Source organism: Mesocricetus auratus, unplaced genomic scaffold, assembly GCF_017639785.1.
Source record: "Mesocricetus auratus isolate SY011 unplaced genomic scaffold, BCM_Maur_2.0 Super-Scaffold_100019, whole genome shotgun sequence".
In the NCBI taxonomy this organism is placed as follows: Eukaryota; Metazoa; Chordata; class Mammalia; order Rodentia; family Cricetidae; genus Mesocricetus; species Mesocricetus auratus.
The window spans coordinates 6,983,032-7,005,414 of NW_024429200.1; the positions used below are offsets into that span (position 1 = coordinate 6,983,032).

General features: G+C 44.2%; 1 protein-coding gene and 1 long non-coding RNA gene across 12 annotated transcripts in view; one reads left to right on the forward strand and one right to left on the reverse strand.

Annotated features, from left to right (window-relative positions):
* Window positions 1-22,383, reverse strand: part of Cald1 (caldesmon 1) — a 176,796-nt gene that overhangs the window by 15,338 nt on the left and 139,075 nt on the right. For 5 of the 11 annotated variants that reach the window (XR_005869763.1, XR_005869764.1, XR_005869765.1 and 2 more), the window contains 5 exons: window positions 16,707-16,853; window positions 13,621-14,008; window positions 6,505-6,650; window positions 3,004-3,268; window positions 888-1,028 (listed from right to left, as the gene is read on the reverse strand). Coding sequence is in view for 4 of the 11 variants with exons in the window: in XM_040728735.1 (XP_040584669.1) it covers window positions 888-1,028; window positions 3,004-3,268; window positions 6,505-6,650; window positions 13,621-14,008; window positions 16,707-16,853 (1,087 nt within the window). In the remaining 7 variants the exon portion in view is untranslated. The other 6 variants (XR_005869761.1, XR_005869762.1, XM_040728734.1 and 3 more) reach the window with 3 other exon arrangements.
* On the forward strand, window positions 11,747-22,344 carry LOC121133031. Its single transcript, XR_005869769.1, has 2 exons — window positions 11,747-12,137; window positions 20,294-22,344. It is a non-coding gene; the product is annotated as an uncharacterized LOC121133031 (long non-coding RNA).

Genomic DNA, 22,383 nt, shown 5'->3' on the forward strand with positions numbered 1-22,383 from the left:
ATGGGAGCCTAGTTGAGACTTGGCACTGGCTTTGCCCATTACTGATTGTTGTAGTCTAGTTAAGCTAATGGTAGATGAAGACAGGATACAAATGTTAAAGGTTCTCTGAGGCCTCCCTCCTTTGCAAATATCTCAAATACCTTCAGCACATAAGGTACTGTACTGAGTGTTCAAACCGGAAGAGAGACTTGCTAATAAATGACTGATTTGAGTCTGCTGCCTTTCTCCCATACCTCAACCGCTCTATGGTCTCCCTGACTTTAGCTCTTTTTTTGCTCCTCTTTTCTCTGGACAAGAACTTATGTCCTAAGAGTTAGGAGTTCTGTTCCAGGAAGGCAGTAGTGAGACCTAACTCTCCTGGAAAAGGACCCTGTCCAAGTTGTATCTCATTTCCTCTAGCATTGCAGTTTGTACCTGGACTGCTTCCAGCTATTTGCTTTTAGTAATCACAAAATTAACATCAAAAGCGGCTGAAAGAGTCAGTGGTCAAATGTTGGTAGCCCTCTAAAATTCATGTGATTATGCTATATACGAGGTGGGCCTTCAGGTGGACCCCTCATGAGGGGGATTAGTGCACTTCTCAAAGAGGCCAGAGGGAGCTTGCTTACCCCTGAGAACAGCAAGAAAGTGTCATCTACAAAGAACCAGATACTGAATTGCTAGTGCCTTGATCTTGGATTTTCAGCCTCCAAAACTGTGGGCAATAAATTTCTGTTACTTAACGTTTCCAAGTCAAAGATGTTTTGATAGTAGCCTGAACAGATTAACCCAGGACAGCAAAGAGTTACATGAAGCAAAAGAAAGCCTTGTATGATCAAAAACAAAGAGGCTCCAATCACATTTCTATAATACTGGAAGAGAAGTTTAGTATTCTGGGACAAAAATACCTTGAGGGACGAGCCTTTAGGAGTGAAACACTTGAACGGCTTCTTGTCCTCAGACAAGCCATCTTCGGGCATCTTCTGACGTTTCTCAGCAGCTTCTGCCCTTCTCTTTTCAATCTCTTCCTTTAGCCTCTTCTTCTCTTCCTGAGACAGAGCAAATAGGAAGCACATCAAAATCTGCCTCCAGCGCTGTGAGCGCAAGAGCATCTCAGTCAGAGGCAACAGACTCAGCTCTAGGGTGGATGGTATGTCATCTTCTGGGGCGGTTAGAAGAGAGTGCCCCTGGGCGCTGGATTTGCATTCTGGAGGGACAATTTCCACAGTGTGACCTTCCCTACTACCTGCTTCCGTTTCCTCATAAAACAGAAGCACAACAATCACCCAATTTCATGACAACTAATTTAGAAAAATGTGCATGGAATGTGTAGACTCATCCTGCTCAGCAAGTCTCCCTTAAAGGTGCTATGTCACCATCGCCATCTTGTAAGTCACTTAACAACCCCAGGTCTGTCAGATGACAAACTTGGACCATCACAGTCACTTCCCAGTTAGAGGTCATGGGCTCACTGGAAGCTGGAGTTGGAAGAGACACTGGAATAATTCACCCAAACTTTCTACACAACTTGGAGAAACTGTGTAACATCCATGTCAGAAAAGTCAGTGAAAACGTTTTCACATATTTTGAGGGAACAGGAGTTCAAGGCCTGGAAAGTTCTAGGCTCGGGAGTTGGAAAAGAGGGGACCCCACACTTATTTCATCACTTATCCATCAAACATCTTCAACCAAGTCACTCTAACTGTTTGATTCCTGGTTTCTTTCTCCATAAAGTAAGAATGTACCCCGGGATGAAAGGAAAGAATGTGCTCTGTAAACCATAGCTAGCTAAATTGTGCCTGACTTAGCTGTTTTTTGTTTTTTTAATGTGCTGAGGTCGTTTCCCTCCTTGTAACCTGATCTGAACTGGATTAAGAATGAAACAGATGCGTTGGCCAACAGTGGCAGGGCTCTGGTGTCACAGCAAGCCCCATGTTGGGTCCTGGTATACAGTAGTGGACAAAGCAGATGCCATCTTAGCCTCTGTACATTCTAATCTGCTTGGAGGAACATGAGGACCAGGGAGACAGCTCAGCAGATAAAGGTGATGGGGTAGAAGCCTGGAGAGCTGAGTCTGATCCTTACAACCCAAGTGAAATGTGCAAGGAGAAAATCAACTTCACAAAGTTGTCCTCTGACCACCACACACAGATATACCCATAGGCATGCAACACACACACACACACACACACACACACACACACACGCACACGCACACGCACACGCACACACACACACACACAGCCAACCAGCGATGATAATAATAATATATAACATCTCTATAAAGATTCTCCAAATACTAGATATCAGGTAACAGCTATGTTTTTCCTTTCTTTCTCTTTTTCTTTTCTTTTGTTTGCAGGCAGATTTCTCTGTGTAACCAGGGCTGTACTGGAACTTACTAGAAGGCCCAGACTGGCCTTGAACTCAGGAGCCTACTGCCTCAGCTCCCAGCACTAGGATTCCAGCATGAGACCACCACACCCACTCTTCTTCCTAGCTTGGTGCTGTGATGGGTGGCAGACCTTTCATGTCTCTCAGATCCCCCGTTGTCCTTTATGGAGAGGCGATAGACTAAGTGGGAAAATTACACAAACACTTCTGTGCCAAGTACCCAGGGTTCAGAAACATGCCAGTTTATCATCATAATAAGAGATTATTAATAGTATTGCGAGAGGGTCTCCTCTGACCAAGGCTAGTCTCGAACTTGATATGTGGTGAAGGGGGGCGCCCTTGAACTTACGATTCTTCTCCACCTCCTAGGATTACAGGGGTATCCACCACTTGGGTGTATGTACTGCTGTGGCTTGAATCTAGGACTTTGTGCACGCCAAGCACTCGCTCTACTGACTGAGCTACCAGGTTTGCTATTGATACTCTGTATGTTCAAGAGCGCACACTCAGAAGAGCAGCAGCGGACTTCATGGGGGACTGTTCCTCTCTGGGCTACAAGGTCACAGGGGTCCTGCACTTAAGGACCTGGGGACATCCAGGATTCCCCTGGCTGGGCAAAGCCGTCCTTACCTCCTCTCGAGCTTTTCGATCAGCCTCCTCCTGCTTCCTTCTCTGCTCCTCCTCCTCCAGGACCTTCCTTCTCTCCTCCCTCTTTTTCTTCAGCTCTTCCAGCTCCAAGGCTGCCTCCTGTTGCTTCTGCTTGAGTTTTTCAAACTCTTCGCTCTCAGTCTCCCCGCGGCGCCTGCGCAGCTCCTCCAGCCTCTTGCCGGCTTCCACTTGGGGGGCGCCGTCAGCTTCCCTGTCCCCACTGGCCCGGCCTCCAGGGCGGCTGGGGCTGGGGGAGGAGGAAAGGAAAGGCAGTTACCTGGTTCTGTCTTGCAGCTCCCATTGGCAGGAGGGTGACGTCTGTCTGCAGGTCCTACACCCAGGAACCCGATCTTCACACCAGCCCTGGGGTTGGCTGGGGATCTACATGGAGTTTAAGGTCTTCACGAGTGCCTTTACCAGGGCAAAGTAAAAATGGTGGACCTAAAATGGGGAAAATGCCCCATTCCCGTGTAACCCTGAAAATAATAACGCAGTTTATGATCCAGACATAGAACCTGGCATATAGTCAGAAGACTTGAAAGCAAGGTCTTGAGATGGTAGGGCACCTACATTCATAACAACATTATCCACAAGAGCCTGGAGGTAGAAGCGACCTGAGTCCATCGTGGGATGAACAGGTTAGCATGATGTGGTGTATCCACCATAGAATACTAGTCAGCCTTCGGAAGAAACACCAACACATGCTACAGTGTGGATGAACTTGAAGCCATTATGCTAAATGAGACAAGTTAGTTATAAAAGGACCTCAAAATTCTACTTGTATGAGGAATCTAACATCAAATTCATAGACTCAAAAGAAATGGGGGTTCTCTGGGGCATAGGAGGTGGCCAAGAAGAGGCTATGTGGGAGTGAGAGTCTTAGTCCTTCAGAAGAATTGATTATGGGGCTCTGTTGCAGACGTTGAGAATGCAGTCAACACTACCAAACTCTAGTTTGTTGTTTGTTTGTTGAGACAGGATCTTTCTATAATTGGCCTCTAGCTCAAGCTCATAATCCCTCTTCCTCAGCCTTCTAAATGCTGGGATTACAGGTGTTTACCACTATTTGGGCCCTATTGTTTCTTGGTTGAGTGAAACCCAGTAAGGTATGTCTGTTTTGAGAGAGCTTCTGGAAAATTTTTCTTATCCAAAATGTATATTTCTACCCACCCCTGACCCCAAGACAACTGGAGTATCCTTTGTCAGGATTTAAACTCTAAATTATTAGAGATGTGGTGCGAATAGGATGGTTACTGAAGATGAACGGGGTCATTAATTGTATTTTATAAATGTTTTCGAATGCATCATCTCCTTTAATAGTCATAAGAACTGGGAGACAGAATAAACAATTTGCCCAAACTGTAGAAAATAGATGAGTTCTGAGGAGATGGTTAAGTCAGTAAAGAGTCATGCAAACGTAAGGACCTGAGTTCAGTCCCCAGCACCCATGTGATGAGAAGGATAGATAGGTAGCCAGCTTTGAAAACCAGCCCTGCCTACTCCAGATTCGTGAGAGACCTTGCTTTAAAAGCAAGATGGATGGCCAGTGGGGAACAACAAAGTATACTCTATCTTCACTAGTGAAGTCATACAGCTGGAGCCTCCCAGAACTAGACCGGACGAGAATTTAGTAATGTTCTTGAAGGCCTCATACAGGGAGTCTTTAATGGAGAGGCGGCTATAGAATGGCTTCTATTTAAATACTTATTAACACGCAGTGAGGTCATAACTAACTGGATCCAAACACTGGAATCCCACACCTGACACCTTTGTCTCAGGAACAATGAATCACACTGTTTAGTATTTATTCTGTGCAATGGATGGCACAGCGCTTCCAGCTATGGAGCAAGAGAAGGAACGAAACAGAGTGGTTGAAGACAGCCAGTGCACAATACCGATCTTATTTATACACCTCATGCTTCTGAACACAGAGGTAGTCCAGGTAAATAAAAAAAACAATCAATTCAGTAAACCAGTCTCAACTTTCTAAAACGTGAAAGAGAAAACAGTGAAGTGCCTTGTGTAGCAGGAAAGACAGCACCATGCTCTGAAACAACTTATTTTAGCTATAAACATGTATGTTTGGGGGGGGGTTATGATATAAAATGAAAGTAAAACAGGTTCTCGATAGTTAAAGGGTTTCTTACAACCTCTCAGTGTTACAGGGTCACAAGCCTGGGACTCCTCGCTCAGGGAAGGTGAGTTTTGGAAACTAGTTTGCTTGCTCGGATTATCTTGTGGTGTGGGTGAGAAGACGGGCCTATGGATCCACTAGGTGTCGCTCTGCCTCTGTGTAATCAAACCGTTGGTCGTAAGGCTCTGGTCTAACAGTTATCATGCTGAGCGGATGCTCATATCACTAAGTGCAGGCTTAGATTTACTGGCATAGGAAGCTGGCTCTACAGCAATGTCATGCATGATGCAATTTAAAATATACATTTCTGATTACATTTCATTTACATGTATATTTTATGATCCTGTGCATGTGTCCGTCTTGAGTATTACAGTCATAGAAAAGTGTCTGGAATAAATGTTGCTGGTGGCTGAATTAAAACCTTAAAAATGAAGAATCAAATCAACTTTCATCAAAATGAGAGTAAGACATTGGCTATACTGCCTCTGCCTAAATATGCTGGTAGGCTTGTAGCACCAGGGTGGTATACAGAAATGCCTTCCAGAAAGTTCTGTACTGTCTTTGGCTTTTTTAGGTTTAAGGCAAATCAAATATTAGGCTTTTACCCATAAATGCAGCTTGCTTTTAGCTCAGCTGGTAAATAAGCATCTAGATAGAGGCTCTTACTATATTCCTCACCATAAAAGTATATGGAGTGTATCATTCTCTACTCGTATGGGTATCAACTCCTAACAGACACTGGCAAAAATAAATTATATTGTAATTATATTGTAGTTACCTATTTCTGTCTCTCTCTCTCTCTCTCTATATATATATATATATATATTCCTAAAATGGAAAAATGAAGGCAAATTTACATAGAGGGCTCTTAAAGTCCTATGGTAAAGGACTGTGATTTGGTTTAACCTAATGTGCCCCAAGTTTTTGGATCACAGAATAATCTGAGCTTCACAAAACACTTATTTACAACCTTTACAAAAATGAACTCTTGAAAGTGGTATCGAGAAAGGTTTGTAGAAAGTTGTCTGGAACATCTAAAGCATGAGTCAATGATATTAATCCCAGTCATAATATTTCTTAATACACTGATACCACATGAGCGTATCACGTCAAAAAAATGGACACTAAACAGTATATGAAGAAATAGAAGAGGATTAAGCTGTGGTTGAGCAATGACTGCTGGTTTCCTATTAGTGACAGGGAGATTGGACCTGCTGACTACATATCTTTAAAACAGTGAGAAGAATGTTGTTTGGTTAGGTCCTTTCTATCTGGAGGCGCAGGACAAGGAGACCGAGTCTCCCTCCCACACATGGGAAGACAGCAACTGTTAAATGGCCATGGCTTACCTGAAAGCATTCTCGGTTTGTTTAAGTTTGTGAGTCATGAGTTCTCCATTCTGAGCCTTCACTTCTGTAAATCCTTTCTTCCTATCCAAGAAGCTCTTTACTTCTTCTTTGGGTTCTTTGTCCTTTTTAATCTTCTCATCTTTGATCTGACCAAGGATACATATCAAGAAGATAGATAGCTATAAACGTCTTACTAGGTTTTGGTTGGTTATTACCAAGACCCCAACTTCTTCTAAAGGAGTCTTTACACTTGATGTAGAGCAACCATCAAGAACATGATGTAGGAATGAACAAGAACATTATTAGAGAGTAACAATGCTTCTTTGGCCTGTGAGCCAAAACGTGAACCTTAATTTTAGGAAGTCAAGATCCATCACTGATCTCACTGGGATTTTTATTTGGGGGAGCAGTATTGTTGTTATTTTTGAAAACTATCAAGTTCTAGGAATTCCACCCAAGAGTAGTTGCTTGCAGTTCCCACTAAGAAGAGCAATTGTAGGTGTGGTTTTGATTGAAGAGTGGCCATGTGGCTTGGCCAAATTTCTTTTTGGCTAAAGGGAGCATCTTTGATAAGGGCCTACCTAATAGGGAGGGAATAAGGGAAAGCCAGCAGGTGATGCCGATCTGCCAATGCTGGGGCCTAGGATGCAGGCATTTCAGTGAGTTGAGTAAGGGGTTTCAAGGAGGCAACACATAGCCTACCTTTAGGGGAAGGACTTAGAACCATGGTTGAAGCCACAGAAACAGTTCTAGGTGCACGTTGATTTCCACTGATAGAAAAGATTTAGACTTCCAGAAATGGGTTTGTGATGGTCATGTAACACAGAGGGAAAGAATATGTAGCAATTGGGAACTTGAGTGTTTTTGTGGGGGTTGTGTTATAAATTCCTCATGGTAGATGAGATAGATCATTTCAAAGTGACTTGAGGTGGGAAAGAGTTCAAATTACTATCTCACTCATTCTTAAAGTGTGAGCAGGAGAGGGTGATGTCCATTGTTCTTCTAAAGACAGTTGCAAAGAACTAGTGCTTTGCAGAAACACTTGGAGGAGGGAAGGTAGACCATAAGAATTAGGACTTGTAGCCTGTCTAGAACGTTCTCCCTTTACCTGACGACTCGCTGCTTTCCAGCAATTCTTGGCAGCCTCTGAACATTTACCCCTAAAAGGCATGCTTTACAAGGTAGAATGTGGTGTTATGGACCTTTTTAGTTCTTTGCCTGATGATCTTCCTTAAATGGTATTAAATCACCGTGGATGGACTATTTGTTGACACTGCTCTAGTTAAGACTTTGATTTTCCTCCAAGGTGGGGTGTATTTGGGTGCCCCTTGGGGATGTTAAAGAGGGGGAACTGTAATGTTGCTGCTATGTCCTCTCTGGGACAACTGTCTGCAACTGAGGAGAGCGTTTGACTCTAGAGCTGTTAGCCATACGGCTTCTCTGGGAAGCTCATCAAGACTTGCTAGATGAAATGATCCCTTCACAAATCCCATCTTGTTATTGCTCGCTTGGTCCCTGACTGGGTCTGAGCAAAGAGAGGGAAGCTCAGGGCCTGTGTAACAGTGTGATCGTGGCTGCTTGATGGCTGTCCCTGCCCCCCAAACACATCAGCAGTCACTGCACAGACAGAAAGAGACAGAGTATAGTTTCATTTTGACCTGCCACTGTTGGCTAGAGCCCCAGAAACCACAGACAAAAGATCACACTCTGGTTAATACGTATCTGTGAATACAGATACAGAGGTGAAGGGTGTTCTTTCCAGGGTACCAATGAATTGAATTCTGAGTCAAATCTCATGGTTTATGGGGGGCAACAGCATAGATAAATTTCTTTTAACTCATTTCTTCTATTTTGCAGTCAGAAATACTTGCCTTTTCCCAAAATGTATTATCAGATTTCCTGCCCCCCAACACACACACACACACACACACACACACACACACACACACACACACACACACACACAAACCAAAAACCTTCACATAGATTTGCAAAAGACTAGATGTCTATCAGTCCTACTTCAGGCTATGCCTCTGTTGGGAAGGGTTATGGTGGGGGCCTACTCATATTCTCAGTGGAGAACTTGCTTAGAAACATTCTTAATCTAATAATGACGACTTGGGTTTGACTGAAAAGTATTTTCTCCCGAGAAATGAATAAAATGACACTACAGGATCTTCAAATTTTAGTTTAAAGAATACAATGGATTAGATTCATGGCAAGCTCCACAGCCCTGCGAACCCCTGGGAAAACAGCTAGATCTCTTAGGTTGGAATGTTACCACAGAAAGAGACCGAAGCTAAAGGGTTACTAGGTGGTCATGAATACTGAAAGAGTAAACATGCTTCATCCACAGGTAACATGGGTGTGCTCCTAAGGCAGCCTCCAGACACTTGAGCAATTGGATGAAACTCCACATAGCAGGGTTACTTAGTGGGAGAAAACATGACCAGGTGTGGGAATTTTAGGGGGTATAGGAATTTAAGAGGCATGGCCTCAAGCTAGAGATGACTCAAAAACCCAAGGGAACAGGTGGACCCACTTGAGCGAGGAGTCTCTCTCATGCTACTCTGTTTGATAAAGTTCCAGAACAGCAAGAGTTGGGTGACAGTTACAGGCTTTCAGACCACGTTTAGCACACCTTGGTCAGCTTCAGATCCCTAAATCCTCATCTGGCACCCTGTCCTACACATGATATTCTCCTGACTCTTTGCCCTTGAAGCAGAGAGTTTAGACCCCGGTTCAGAGTGGCTGAATCATTCTTTAACCAAATTCCCAGATACATCTACCCACTGAAGTTCAGGGCACATGGGCCTGGGTGACAGGAGTGTCCAGTTCAAAGTCATAAAAGACTGATAGAAACTGGTTTTCTGTTAAAGGCCAAGGGGAAAACCAAACAGATACTGAGTAAAGAACCAGAAAGAGACAGCTTATAACTGAGGAGAGGCAGAAAAGTTAATTATGTCTCAAGGTTGGAGATCATCTGCACCCCACGGCTGCTACAGAGTTCAGCTGCAGTGGAGGGAGACGGGATTTGTTTGTTTGTTTGTGTTTTAAAGCACTGGAGGGACTCTGGGAAATGTTTCCCCTGGAAGGTCATGGAATGTTTGTGTTTACTTGTGGTTGGCCTATCCTGCTTATGCTGTGTGGATCCCTGCCAGGGAAGGTTTCTGTTTGCTTTTATGTGACCAAAAAGGAGAAAGAAAAGGGGGGGGGTATTTAAAATGACTGGATCATGCAAAAAACGATTTAAAGTTGCCCACTTAGCACACCAGTTCAGTTAGCAGTTTATCTATACAACGCTAAAATGTTAAAATGGTCTTTTGAGAAGCCTGGTTGGAGGAGATTATCTAGACTGGCGTAAAAATGAAGCCGGAAGTTCTGATAGCCGGAATGTGCTGTGAGGCAAACTGGGAAAGGGTTAATGGCAGGTCTGAAGCCAGTCATTCCTTGGAGTGTTTAACTGATACCATGGACTTTGCCTTATCTGAAAAGAGACAGATGGATCACCGGGGATGAGCTCCTCTGACTCAGAAACCAAACATAGGCATGGGATGCTTTGGCCATTAAAAGTAAAATCATTATCTTGGCAAAATGAATGAACTTTCACAATACCAGAGGGTGTTTACTGTAGCCTTCCTTCCCCACATTCCATCACTGAGTTGCAAATTTCACACCCTCTCCCCATGTGGGAAGAAGTTCCAGCGTGTTCAGCTGTCTCCTTAGCCGTCCTGTAGAACTAAATTCAGTTTCCGGGTCATCAGCATTCGCACTCTCTCGCCCCTTCAATTAGCCAGTGCTACGTTCAAAACACAAGTTCTACTAGAAGCAGAGTGGAACAAAAGCCTTAAGTATAGCACGCTGTATGAATGACAGGGCCTCTTTTCTTCCGTGAATCGTACAAAGCCACCTAAGAAAACCACCTTCCTGCTACTTAACATGGCCATCTATTTTCTACACTTGGAATTTTCTTTACAGTTCTGGATTTTCTTAATGGATGCTCTAGCAGAGAAATGTAACAAGAATCCATTTGGGCCAGTATCCAATGGCTACAGATCACTTCATCAGTCTCTTGGGCAGCATAACTCAGGCATTTCTACCTCTGGTGGTTCTGTTTTCCATATCCAAACTACTTGAACTTACTGGATAGCATGGCGATCTGTCATGTCACTCGAGGCTAGCATGGTCAGGATGGTTAGAAGGAGGCGGGGCTTTCTGCATGGCACTGTATGCTGTATGTCACTGTGCAGAAGCCTCAGTTTACTTACCTACAAACACCCTGGCGCCTGCTCCCCTGTGTGTGTGCCTCAGAAATGCAATGCAGAGTATTTGGCCAAAGTTTTCTTTTGAAAACTGTATATCATCTTCAGCTTGTCAATTGTCTACTGCAATTTAGGTTGGGGGAGGGTGCATTTTCTTGAAAAAGTTAAAGCATTAATCAAAGCCAGCTGGAAATATTTCGTGATTGAAATGCAAGCAGAGAAGGGCTCATGGAAACCAAAGTCACACTGTAGGGGCAGGAAGCTGCAAAGACTAGGGAGCAAAGCTGTCTAAATGCTCAACAATGACACACACTAAGACAGTTTGATGAGAATGCTGTACTACTATCTACACGCCCTCAGATGTTTTCAATCCCATGTCTTTTTCTTTTTTTGAACTACTGATAAGTGCCCATGTGTGTGATGTATGAGTGTGTATGAATGTGTGTGTGTGTGTGTGTGTGTGCAAGGTACGGGTTGATGTTGGGTGTTGTCTATGGCTCTCTACATTAATTTTTGATACATGGTCTCTTGCAGAAGCTAGCGTTCACTGGTTGGCTAGCAAGGCTTCCAATGAGTCCCTGGGAACCCCTAGTGACCCCCCCCCTCTGTCTTTGCTTCCCAAAGCTGGAATTATAGACACTCCTCTACACCATGCCCGGCTTTTTATGTGGATGCTGGGCATCTAAACTCAAGCACTCTTGTTTGAATGGCCAGCACTTTACCCACTGGACCATGTCCCCAGCCTGATTAACCAATTACGAGACACTCTCCACTATCACACCATTCAATGACCAATGAGTCATAGACTGGAAACCACGCAGTAGGGGTTGCAATTCTAAATGAGATCCAGGCTGCGGCTCTGTGTGTGGCTTTAGGCCTCATTACTCTTAGCAGCGTTTACCTCTTCCTTTTTGAAGGCGGGCTGGCCATCCTGGGACTTTGGTCTTTGAGCTTGGCCTTTAGCTCCGCTTTCTTCTTTCTTTTCCTTTTTAAGAGTGGTGAAGGTCACTCAGGTAAACAGAAGCCCTTCCCAGCTCGCAAGAGTGAGAGGGTGCCTGGATCACTCTGTGAGGGCTGTGATGTCTCTGTGGGCGTCTTAGTGCCGTACTTAGACCCCTCAGTGCCAGCGGTACCCGGTGCCAGTGGTTCTACAAGCAGGTGTGATACGTCCCACCCATCCCTACTCTTTTTTTTTCCTCCTGTGCCTCCCATTGTGCTCACTGAGATCTAGCATGGCATCGCGTTCCAGGTGTGTTTACATTCTGCCCACGGTCTCCTCAGTTACCGCCAAGTGCGTGAGCCCTCGGTATGGAAGCAAGAGTGAAAAACAACCTCAGCGCAAGGCAGTGACAAAAGACTCACTCTGGGAAGGTGAGCGTGCAAGCGTTTCTGTCTTCTTCTAGAACTCTTAGGGGGTTGTTGTTGTTTTTTAATGCAGTCTTGCAGATAGAGAAGGAAAAGAAACTCACAAAACTTTTGTATTTTACACTTCCTTCCACAACTACTGTTCCCATCCTTCCTAGAGCCACACAAACTTGCGCTTACCCTCATGGCACAAAGGAGCAAACTCCATGTTCCTAATTGCCCATCAGCTGCTAGCTGGAACTACCCCAGCTGAATGGCTCCCTGCAAGTCTACATTAAACCCAGGCCTACATGATGGCAAGTCAGGCTTTTGAAGGTGTTTTGTGGTTTTTGTTGGGGAGGGGTTTCCAACAGTCTCCTTTCCCTCCTTTATTCCAGTGGATTTCAAAGAACTTATATTCTTGTTCTGCTACTATTAAACGTCTGAACTTAATTCTTTATTTCAACTCCCTACTCCTAATTTTATAATTTAAGAAAATTTACTGTCAAACACCAGAGTATAGGCCTCTTGCCTCATGTACACCCAGGAAAGACGTCAGAAAGAGGGGGTTCAGATGCAGATGCAGAAACAGGCTGACACAGTCCTACCACATTCATCATCCTTGGGTTAATTCATTTTTTATAGCCATAACACCCAAGCACAGAGCAATTAATTTCTCTCTGGTTGTCCCATTAATTTGGTTCATTGCTTACTTAGCTACGGTTCAATTGCTTCGTGCTTGGGTATTGCTATGGCCTGCAAAAACAAAACAAAAAAAATGAACAGCTTGCCAAGCGACCAAGCACGTGAGGCGATGCGTGTGAGGCCTCAGCCCTGTCTGGTGTGCACTGCATGTCTCAGGGGTCACAGGCATCACACGGTAGGTGCACAGTGCTTACTGTACCTGCTGCTTTGGGACAGCTGGCTGGAGTCTGTCTTCTTGTACTTTCCTTTCATTTGCTCCCTTCCTTTCTGTCTTCTCAGCTCCCTTCTCCCCCCTGTCCTTCGTTTCCTGCTTCCCAATCCTTTGCTCCTCTAGCTGCCGTTTTCGCCTTTGCTCTTCTACCCTGGCCTTCTCTTCCTCCTCGGCCTTGGCCCTCTGCCTCTCCTCGGCCGCTCTTCTCTGCTCCTCCTCAACCCTGGCCCGCTCCTCGGCCTCCCGCCTTTCCCTTTCTTCTGCGGCTGCCTTTCGTTCAGCTTCGATTCTCGCCTGCTCCTCAGCTAGCTTTCTGTCTTGCTCAGCCTTGATTCTCTCTCTCTCTTCAGCTTCCACCCTGAGCCTCTCAGCCTCGGCTCTCTCTCTCTCTTCAGCTTCCACCCTGAGCCTCTCAGCCTCGGCTCTCTCTCTCTCTTCAGCTTCCACCCTTTCTCGACGGGCTATCTGCTCTGTGTCTTGCTCCGTCTCCCCCTCGACTTTGGACTCCTCCGCACTCACTTGCCCATTTTCCAATACCGTTACCACAGCTTCCTCTTGGGTTTCTGGTGTTTTCTCTTCTACCATCTCCTCTACCTGATTTTCGCCAAGGCTCCCTCCCTTCAGCTCCTCCTCCTCCTTTTCTTCTTTCTTTTTGTCTTCAGCATCCTGATAGCTGTTCTTCTGATAGGACTTGATGACCACTTCCGTTTCCTCCACCTCATACCGTCCTGGGCGACTCTCTCTTTTTTCTTCCTTCTCTGCTGTTTCACTTTCTGCCGTGTCATTTTGCATCCCTCTGCTTGGGCCTGACAGACTGGCATCTGTTACAGTTGGGTCAAACTCCTTCTGACGTTCTAGAGCTTCCTGGAGACGTTTCTGACGTCTCTCTTCTCGCCTAGCCAGGCGCTCCAGTAAGGCAGCCTCCTCATCACCTTCTACCTGAGTGTTTGTAGTGGCTGGCTTAGACTCTTCATCAGGGACACTGGATGACAGGAGGAACAACACCAAAGACAGCTTGTTGGTTAATCAGTCATCTAGAGCCACCCGTAACCAGATCAGATGCCAGCAATATCTAGCTCACATGCTCCTAGATGTTACCACTCTATGCTGGCTTGTCTGGCTTCCACCCTAACCAAGTCTTTGCTCTTGGACTTTCTCAGGTCACTGTTTCTCCTCAACTTGCTGTAGGAGCTTTGAGTATTAATGTTACCCAACAAAAGCGGAGGAGCATCATCATAGAAACTCTTTGGCCTTTCTCTGTTTTGAAGGATAATTCTACAGTCAAGGCTTGTACTAGAGTTATGCTCCAGATAACCACAGTGGCCGCTGATGCTGGAAAACAACCTTTACTTGGTTGCCTTGCCTTCCCCCGCAAGTCCTGGATCCTTAGGGGTTGACAGAGTCATAGGGAGAAGAAAGACAAAGGATCCCTGGGGCTCACTGACCAGCCAGTCTAGCTGAATCGGTGAACTCCAGGTTCAGTGAAAAATTGCATCGTTAAAAAAAAGTGTCGATCCAGGAGTGGTGGTGCACACCTTTAATCCCAGAGTTTGGAAGACAGAGGCAGATGTATCTCTGTGAGCTTGAGGCCAGCCTGGTTTACATAGCAAGTTCCAGGACAGCCAGGGATACACAGTGAGACCCTGTCTCAAACAAAAAAATAATAGAAAAATAAAATAAAAATAAGGTGGAGAGCACCTTATTTAATACATAAGAACATCCACAGTACACTGTATTAAAATACTGAAATTGTCACAGCAACAACTTTACCACATCTAATAGAGCTGATCTAGCTTCTCTGTGTAGGTTTCCAAGAATAAAGAACTTTTTCTCCCTCTCTCCAATTGGTGAAGACTAGCTAAATCCAGTGTTTATTTTAAAAAGAAAAGAAATGTAAAATCCAAACTGTAGCATGTCCATCATCTCCTCACTCTTCCAGGGCGCTGGACACTGCCCAGACCAAAGGCGTTGGCCATTCCTGGCTGGAATTACCAGTCATGTGATACCAGAACTCTGACCAGAGCTGGAAGCATATGTCTTGCAAAGTTTAGAAACTCCATCAAATTTCATGGTTCATACTAAACTTGGCTCTTCTGATGTTCAAGTTCACTTGATTTTGGAAAAATACATTTCATATTTAACAACAAAATACGGCCAAGGAAATCCTAGATTTTAAGCCTTCTTGGCCTCTGCTGTTGCTGCAGGACACTGTCTCTGTGAATTAGCCACACATGGATTACATGTTCACAGAAATACAAAGAACTGGGAGTTTAAGGGAAAGGTCTAAGCATAGGACACTTGGGTCAACTGAGTTGTGATGTTTTAAAAAGGTACCAAGATTCCAAAGTGCTACCCTGAGAAAAATACTGTTAAGAAATCAACAGACTCTCGAAAGCCTTTCTTTGCTTTTCTTATAGATCGTGGTAACAGTTATCAGGAGATGTTAAGTGCCAGTTAGAGCTGTTTAGCCCCCAAGAAGGCGTTTTATACTTGTAGGTAATTAATATGTCTGCAAGAAATCACATGCTCAGACCTGAACATATTTTACTTAAAATCCCTTTTTTAAAAATTCTTTTGATGTAGGATCTCATGTACCCCAGGCTAGCCTTGCACTCACTAAAAAGCCAAGGTTCACCATGAACTCCTTCCTGTTTCTACCTTTTGAATGCTAGGATTATAAACATGCACCATCATGCTTGGCAAAGGAATTTGTAAATTTAGATAATCTCATAAAATAGTTAATAAAATTAAGGCAGAAATGAAATATAAGTAGAAACAAGACCTATGTATGTGCTTTTGAGTCTGTTGTTGCGTCAAAGCTCAAACCCAGGGCCTTATGTGCTGGACCTACACAGCACTGTTATCTCAGTCCAGAAGCAAACTTTCAGAAGCAGAACATACCAATCAGTTGTAACTTATAAAATGATTGTTGAACATTCACTAATAACCAGATGCAAGAGAGGACTCAACATGTCATTTTAAAAACTATTTGTGCCCCCTCTCTTCAACTTGGAAATGGAAAAGGCAACGAATGGCCATTTTGTCCCCCTTCTGTTGAGACACTCTGCCAAGAGCACACTGTATCATGAGCTTACTCTGGGCAAGGCATTGAGTGTTTTCCATGCACTCTCATCTCTCTGAAGCTGAGCAGTATTCTTCAAAGGCAGCTATGGTTGTACTTATTAAAGTGAAGGAACACAGATTGCTAAATTGGGAAACCCAGACATCATACCTGCCCCTTCACTCCTCTTGACAACACTTCCTCCTCAGTTAGGAACTAATTACCAAAGACCAAGGTTTCTATCTTCTATCTAAGCATTAAATTTCTTATTAAAATTGCCTTGAGCATCAGAAAGACTACCCTGGGAAATGAACCAAAGAGGCCATGACACTTCTCTTGAAGATTTTTTAAAAATAGACCAAGTTAATGAAGCTATTAACAACTTCCTCCAGACATATACTACATAAAAGAAACAAAGCGAAACCACATATAGCCTGGGTTACACAATGAGTTCCAGCTTGGGATACCCAGTCAGAACCCATCTCAACACAACCAAAACCAACCAACCAAACAGTAATGGCTGAGTTGGTCTGAGAAGGGAATGACTTGCTAGCAAATTCCTCTCAACAGGGCAGGCTAAGACACACCCAGAGATGCCCCACTGAGAAGAGGACAGTACCTGTTCTGGGCATGGGTCTCCACTTGGTCTGTCACCTGTCCCAAGGATTCCTCCTCCTGCTTCTGCCGCAGCCTTTCCTGCCGGGCTCGGCGGCGCCGTTCCCTGGCAGCCTCTTCCTCGTCATCATCGTTCCTCTGATAGGCGATTCTGCAACATCATAAACACAGGCTCCTGAGCACACTAGCTGACAAGCGTTGTCATCAATGGTCTGGCCACACAGCCTTGAATGGCTACTGATGAGCCAGATTCTAAGAGGATGGCTCGCTTCCTCAAGTTTGGAGTCCCAACCAATTTGTTTTCAAACTTTTCAGTATTTGAAAAGCACTCATCCACTGACTCAGGGAATAATCTGCATGATCGAATAAAGCAGAGCATCTACACCAAAGCAGCTGCCTTTGGAGACTGTGGGTTAGCATACTTGGACTTCTGCACTGAGCCGGCGGATTAGCACACACAAGATTTAGACATGGAAATAGCAAGCGCTGAGCCCAAATGATCAAAAGACGTGTCAGAAAGGACTCAGGACATTGTGTGAACTAGATCCAGCACTGTCACAAAGATTAGAAAAGAACCCAGTTACCATTACCATTAAACCGAGACTCTGGTGCTAATAAGCCAAAGTGGGTCACTAAAACTAAGGACACTGATTATCTTCTTTGGTCAGATTTTGTTTTACCAAGGTGTGTGTGTGTATCATTGACCATTGGCAGGTGGCTTCACAGGATGTGCACTGTGAGAGTGTGTCAGCCACCTCAAAGGACCCATCTTGTTCACTAACACGTGTATTAGTGCTCCACCACCCACATGGTGTGCTGTCTGTGCATGTGTGTGTATGTGAGTTTGCATGTGCATTTGCCATGTGTACATGTGTGCACATGCACATGGAGGCCCTGAGGCTGGTGCGAGGAGTCTTCCTTGATTGCTTCCCACCTTATTCATTGAAGCAGGACCTCTTAGCTGAATCCGGAGTTCACAGATGCCCAGCTAGCTAACTTGCTGCAGGCTGGGATTACAGGTGGGCCATGTGTCTACCTACACTTAGGTAGGATCTGAACCGTAGTCCTCCTCCTCATGCGGTGGGAGCTTTAACCACCGAGCAATCTCTCCAAAGCAAGAGATGCCCCTAAGTGGGCACAAACTTTAAATTTCTACATAAGACACATTCATTTAAAGAAAATAAAACATCAGAACTACATGCAAACAGCCCATCATATGCAACTGGTGGTAGTTTGTTCATTTTATATCTACAAACCAGGCATGTGTAGGCTTAGATCTAGTGCTTTTATCTGTGTCATCTTTTTACTTCAGCAATACCGTGAATATTAAAATGTCTGAAGGTTTGTTTATTCGCTTTTTGATACTTCAAAAAAATCTGACTTTATACTTTAAAATCTGCTAGTGTGTCAAATGTCAATAGAAATAGTGTGTATATGTTCCATCTATACATCTGTTATGCATTCTATTAAGCTGACTGGTAATTTGCCACAAATATGGACGGAAGAATGGCATGGCAGAATTAATGTGTGGTTAGATTGATAGTCAGAAAACTTGGTTTTTAGAACGGATCTCTTAGGAATAATTGGCCCTTTGATCAACGTGCTGTTTCCTTGTCCCCCAGATTGGCAGGCAAATAGAAGTAATGGCTGCTACGATCCCAGTAAAGTGTAGCATCTTGTTTGTTGCTAGGAAAGTTCCGCTAAGGAGCGGCCTTGTGAGGAAAGACGAGTTCAATTTTAGACGTGTTGAGTGTGAGGGGACAGCATGACAGGATACAAATGTTCCCTCCTAATTCAATTACGGTGTCCTTTTCAGGAGAGAGCCCTTCCCAGTGGTTTGGCTTTAACCGTCAGATTCTTGGCCTAATATTTCTTTGGCTTATTTCTCAGTAGCCCTCTCTAACCACAGTGGAGAGAAGAGTACTTAACAACTGCTCCTCAAGCTAACGAAAGAGGAATTCTTCATTTGATCCCTCCATCTCGGGATCAGTGAGGAAAGCGCTGTCTGTCTAGGAACCTTCTTGTGAGACAAGCAGGAGATGTGAAGGGTACACACAGGGCGTCCCCATGCTACAAGCAAAACTCTCCCTCTTGTAAAGCCATAAGATTCAAGCCAGTGTTTCCCAGGATATCTGAGATGTCACCACCTTCTTCCCTCCACCCACCCACTCTTTGAGCTTCATGGGCACGGACAGCATTTAACTGGGAGATAAACCGGGTTTGGCTACGATGGCCCTGTCACAGCCAGCCTTCCTTCCTCTTGGAATTTCCATGGAAGGAGTGACCCGAGCAAATGTACCATCTCCATTGTCTGTTCTAACTCTTCCTGCTTACTGTAACTTAAGATCTGTGGGCAACCCACTTGCTGTTTATAGGCCCTCTTCTGGGACACAGTTACCAGAGATTGCTTGGGAATGGTCACTAACTGTTACTAATAAAATAAGGCATTAAAGTTGTCTACCAAGTTAAAATGACAACAAAAGAACCGTCATGGTTTCCTGCTATTTTCAATCCTAACTGGTCCAGTCTCTGGAGGACATATCGGTGGGACAAGTATACCAGGTAACCCATGTGCCACACATGCAGAAGAATCGCTGGTGTTACAATGCCCACCACCATGTAAATACTGACACGGGAATGCCCAGAGCAAGCTAACCAGATTAGCTAGGTCAGTGAGCTGCAGGTTCAACCCTGCCTCAGTTTCCAAGGTGGACAGTGACTGCAGGAAACACTCGACATCAATCTGGTCTCCTTGTACATGCACCTAGATACACACATGCATACATACACACACACACACACACACACACACACACACACACACACACACACACACACGAAGCCAAAAAAGTATGTAGCAGTTGACTTTATAATGAACTTGTGTGGGTGACAAACTCTTCAACTGTGAGACTCCTACACCGGCCCTCAGGGAGTCAAGTAATTTATGGCTTCTTAAAGCAGCCTGTCTTTTATACTTCCACCACTGATTTATTTCTTCTTTTCTTTCCTTTGGGGGCAGGAGAAGTTGGAGGTTTTGAGATAGCATCTCAGTCCTGGAACTCACTCTGTAGACCAGACTGGCCTCAAACTCACAAAGAATCCGCCTGCTCTTGCTTCCCAAGTGCTGGGAATTTAAGATGTGTGCTACAACACCCAGCTAGGATTTATTTTTCTTATTGAAAACAACGTCAGTGGTTTGCTCTTCTATTTTCTGAAAGTAATGAATTCTTGTTATGTTTCAGAACTAGGCAATGGCCTAATGTATAAAGACAAAAGTGAAAATAAACTTCTTAGTATCATGTCAATTAAGCTCTGACAAGATGCAAATTTGGTGTGTTCTATGCATATATTACTGGGTATGGAGAGATACACACTTTTTTATAAAGTGGGGTCATGCTATATGTATGATTTCACAAACGGTTCCTCTAATTAAAATTAGTCATGGCTACATTTTAACACATCAACAAACTATGTCAATGAAAACAGTATTTTATATCTACACATACCAGGTAGTAATTATGCAGATACACTATAACCCAATATTTTCCTGGTGGTTATTAAATATGTTTCTCCAACTTTATGTCTTTACAGGCAGTGGTACAGAGGTTAAAAGTTCTGTGTTTACGAAGCTGAGGACACTTTGTTTGGAGGCTTTTGATGCACTGATAAACTGACCTCCAGAAGGTAACAGCTCCGGGATGCGTGGGCACGCCCACTTCACCATCACACAGAATTGCCCGAAAAGACAGACAAGGACGCAGTACCCTCTCTACATCCGTAATAGCAGCAGCTCTATTCTACATTCAAGACAGAATGCTAGCATCTCTGGTTTTCCACACATCTGCCTTAACCCTGTTTGAAATGCTGCTGACTAACAAAATTCCTATCTAACCAGATGGTCAGAGAGGCATAGCAACCCGTTTCTATTTCCACGAAATTTCAGCAGATTCCAGTCTTAACCAATCCCCTTGTGTTCACAGCACATAAGCAACCACTTTCCCCAGACAATTTGGGAGCCTGGTGGGATCCTGCTGTCCTCTGTACCAACTGAGAAGGACTCAACTTTCATACAGTTTTAATCAAAGCATTTCATTGCGATTTTTTAAAAAACGGCAATCCCCAAGTCTACCAAGCAACACTCTGTTAAATAAAACATCTGGGGTCCATGAGCTCCTGAGCCATGGTGGCTGTGAGAGGTTTACAATGGAGTGTTTGGCTTTGTTTCTTGACAACCGATTTTGCTCATCTCTCCTCACAAGCACCTGGAGACTTGATGGGCCTTTGAGTGAAAGGTCAGTGTTGCTAAGAGCAAAATGACTCAGCAGATGTTCGGGACAAAGAGAGGGAATCTGTCACGTACTCACATGTAATACTTACAAACGAGTGCAAACAATCCCCTAAGTTCCTAATGATTACATGCTATCTGACATGTGTGTCCATAGCATGAAAAAGGGAAGGGCTGGTGTGTCTTCCACTCTCAGAACCATCGCTTAAAGGCCCTGCTGTCACTTGATAAGAAAACTCAGATCTACACGCCAGGAAAACTCTTTCATAACGCCTGGCTGTTCCAACAACTTTAAGTCTCTAACGCCAGAACTCCACTGCCTCCGAATATGACCTTGTTAAATTCTGGGCCTTTCAGATGGAAAAGTTCAAACGAATAAAATCCTTGCAAACATGATGAACAGAGAAACCACTGTGGATTCAGTTTCTTTGCTTCAGTCTGTCAAGAGCTAAGTCTGCACCAGAGGAGAGAAAGACATATTCTCTGTCGCCTTGCTTCTGTGTTCCCCTCCTTCCACGGTCACCATTTAATTTCTCATGACTTACACAACATGGAGGAAATTTTTATCACAGTATCTACAGGATAGTCTGGATATAGTGGTATACATTGCACTCCCAGGTACTTGGGAGGCTGAAGTAGGATTAGTCTGTCAAGGCCAGCAAGGGCAACTACTTCAGATATGGTCTCAACATGAAAATTGAAGAAAAATGGTTAGGGATAGAGCTCAGTGGTAGAGTGCTTAACCTAGCATATGCAAGGCTGTAGGTTTAACTCCCAGTACATCAACACCACTACCACCACCAGGACCACCATCAGCATCAGCACCAGCACTACCAACACCATCACCATCGCCAGCATCACCACCACCAAGGAAACAAAGGAAGGGAGGGAGGAAGGAAGGGAAAGGAGGAAGAAAATACATCTGTAGTATGTTTTTTTATGCACCTTAACCCTTTGATTTTTAGAATGTTACCCTCACTTCCCTTTGGTTTTTTTCCGTTCTGCTAGTTTTCTAATTTGAAACTACAGGACAGTATCATTAAAGTTCCAATGAAATGTTGTCAATAAATAGCATTTTATCATAAAAAAATCCTAATCTGTTAGCAGGAAAATATAACTAAAATTTCTCCTGGAGACTACACAGGTTCAAAACAGACAAGATCTCAGCACTGGGAAGGGAAAATAGACACCACCTTCACCCCTAACCAAGAAGCTATTTGTAATGAACACCCACTGGAAAAGGGGAAATCAGTTTTCTTCATGGAATGTCACTGGGTACATCAACCACACTCCAGGGCACGTCCCATGCTCAGGAGTAATTGATCCAAATAAAATGAGCTCTAAGCTTTTTTGTGCATTTTGGGGTTTGAGTTTCTTGTTGTTGTTGCCCTTTTAA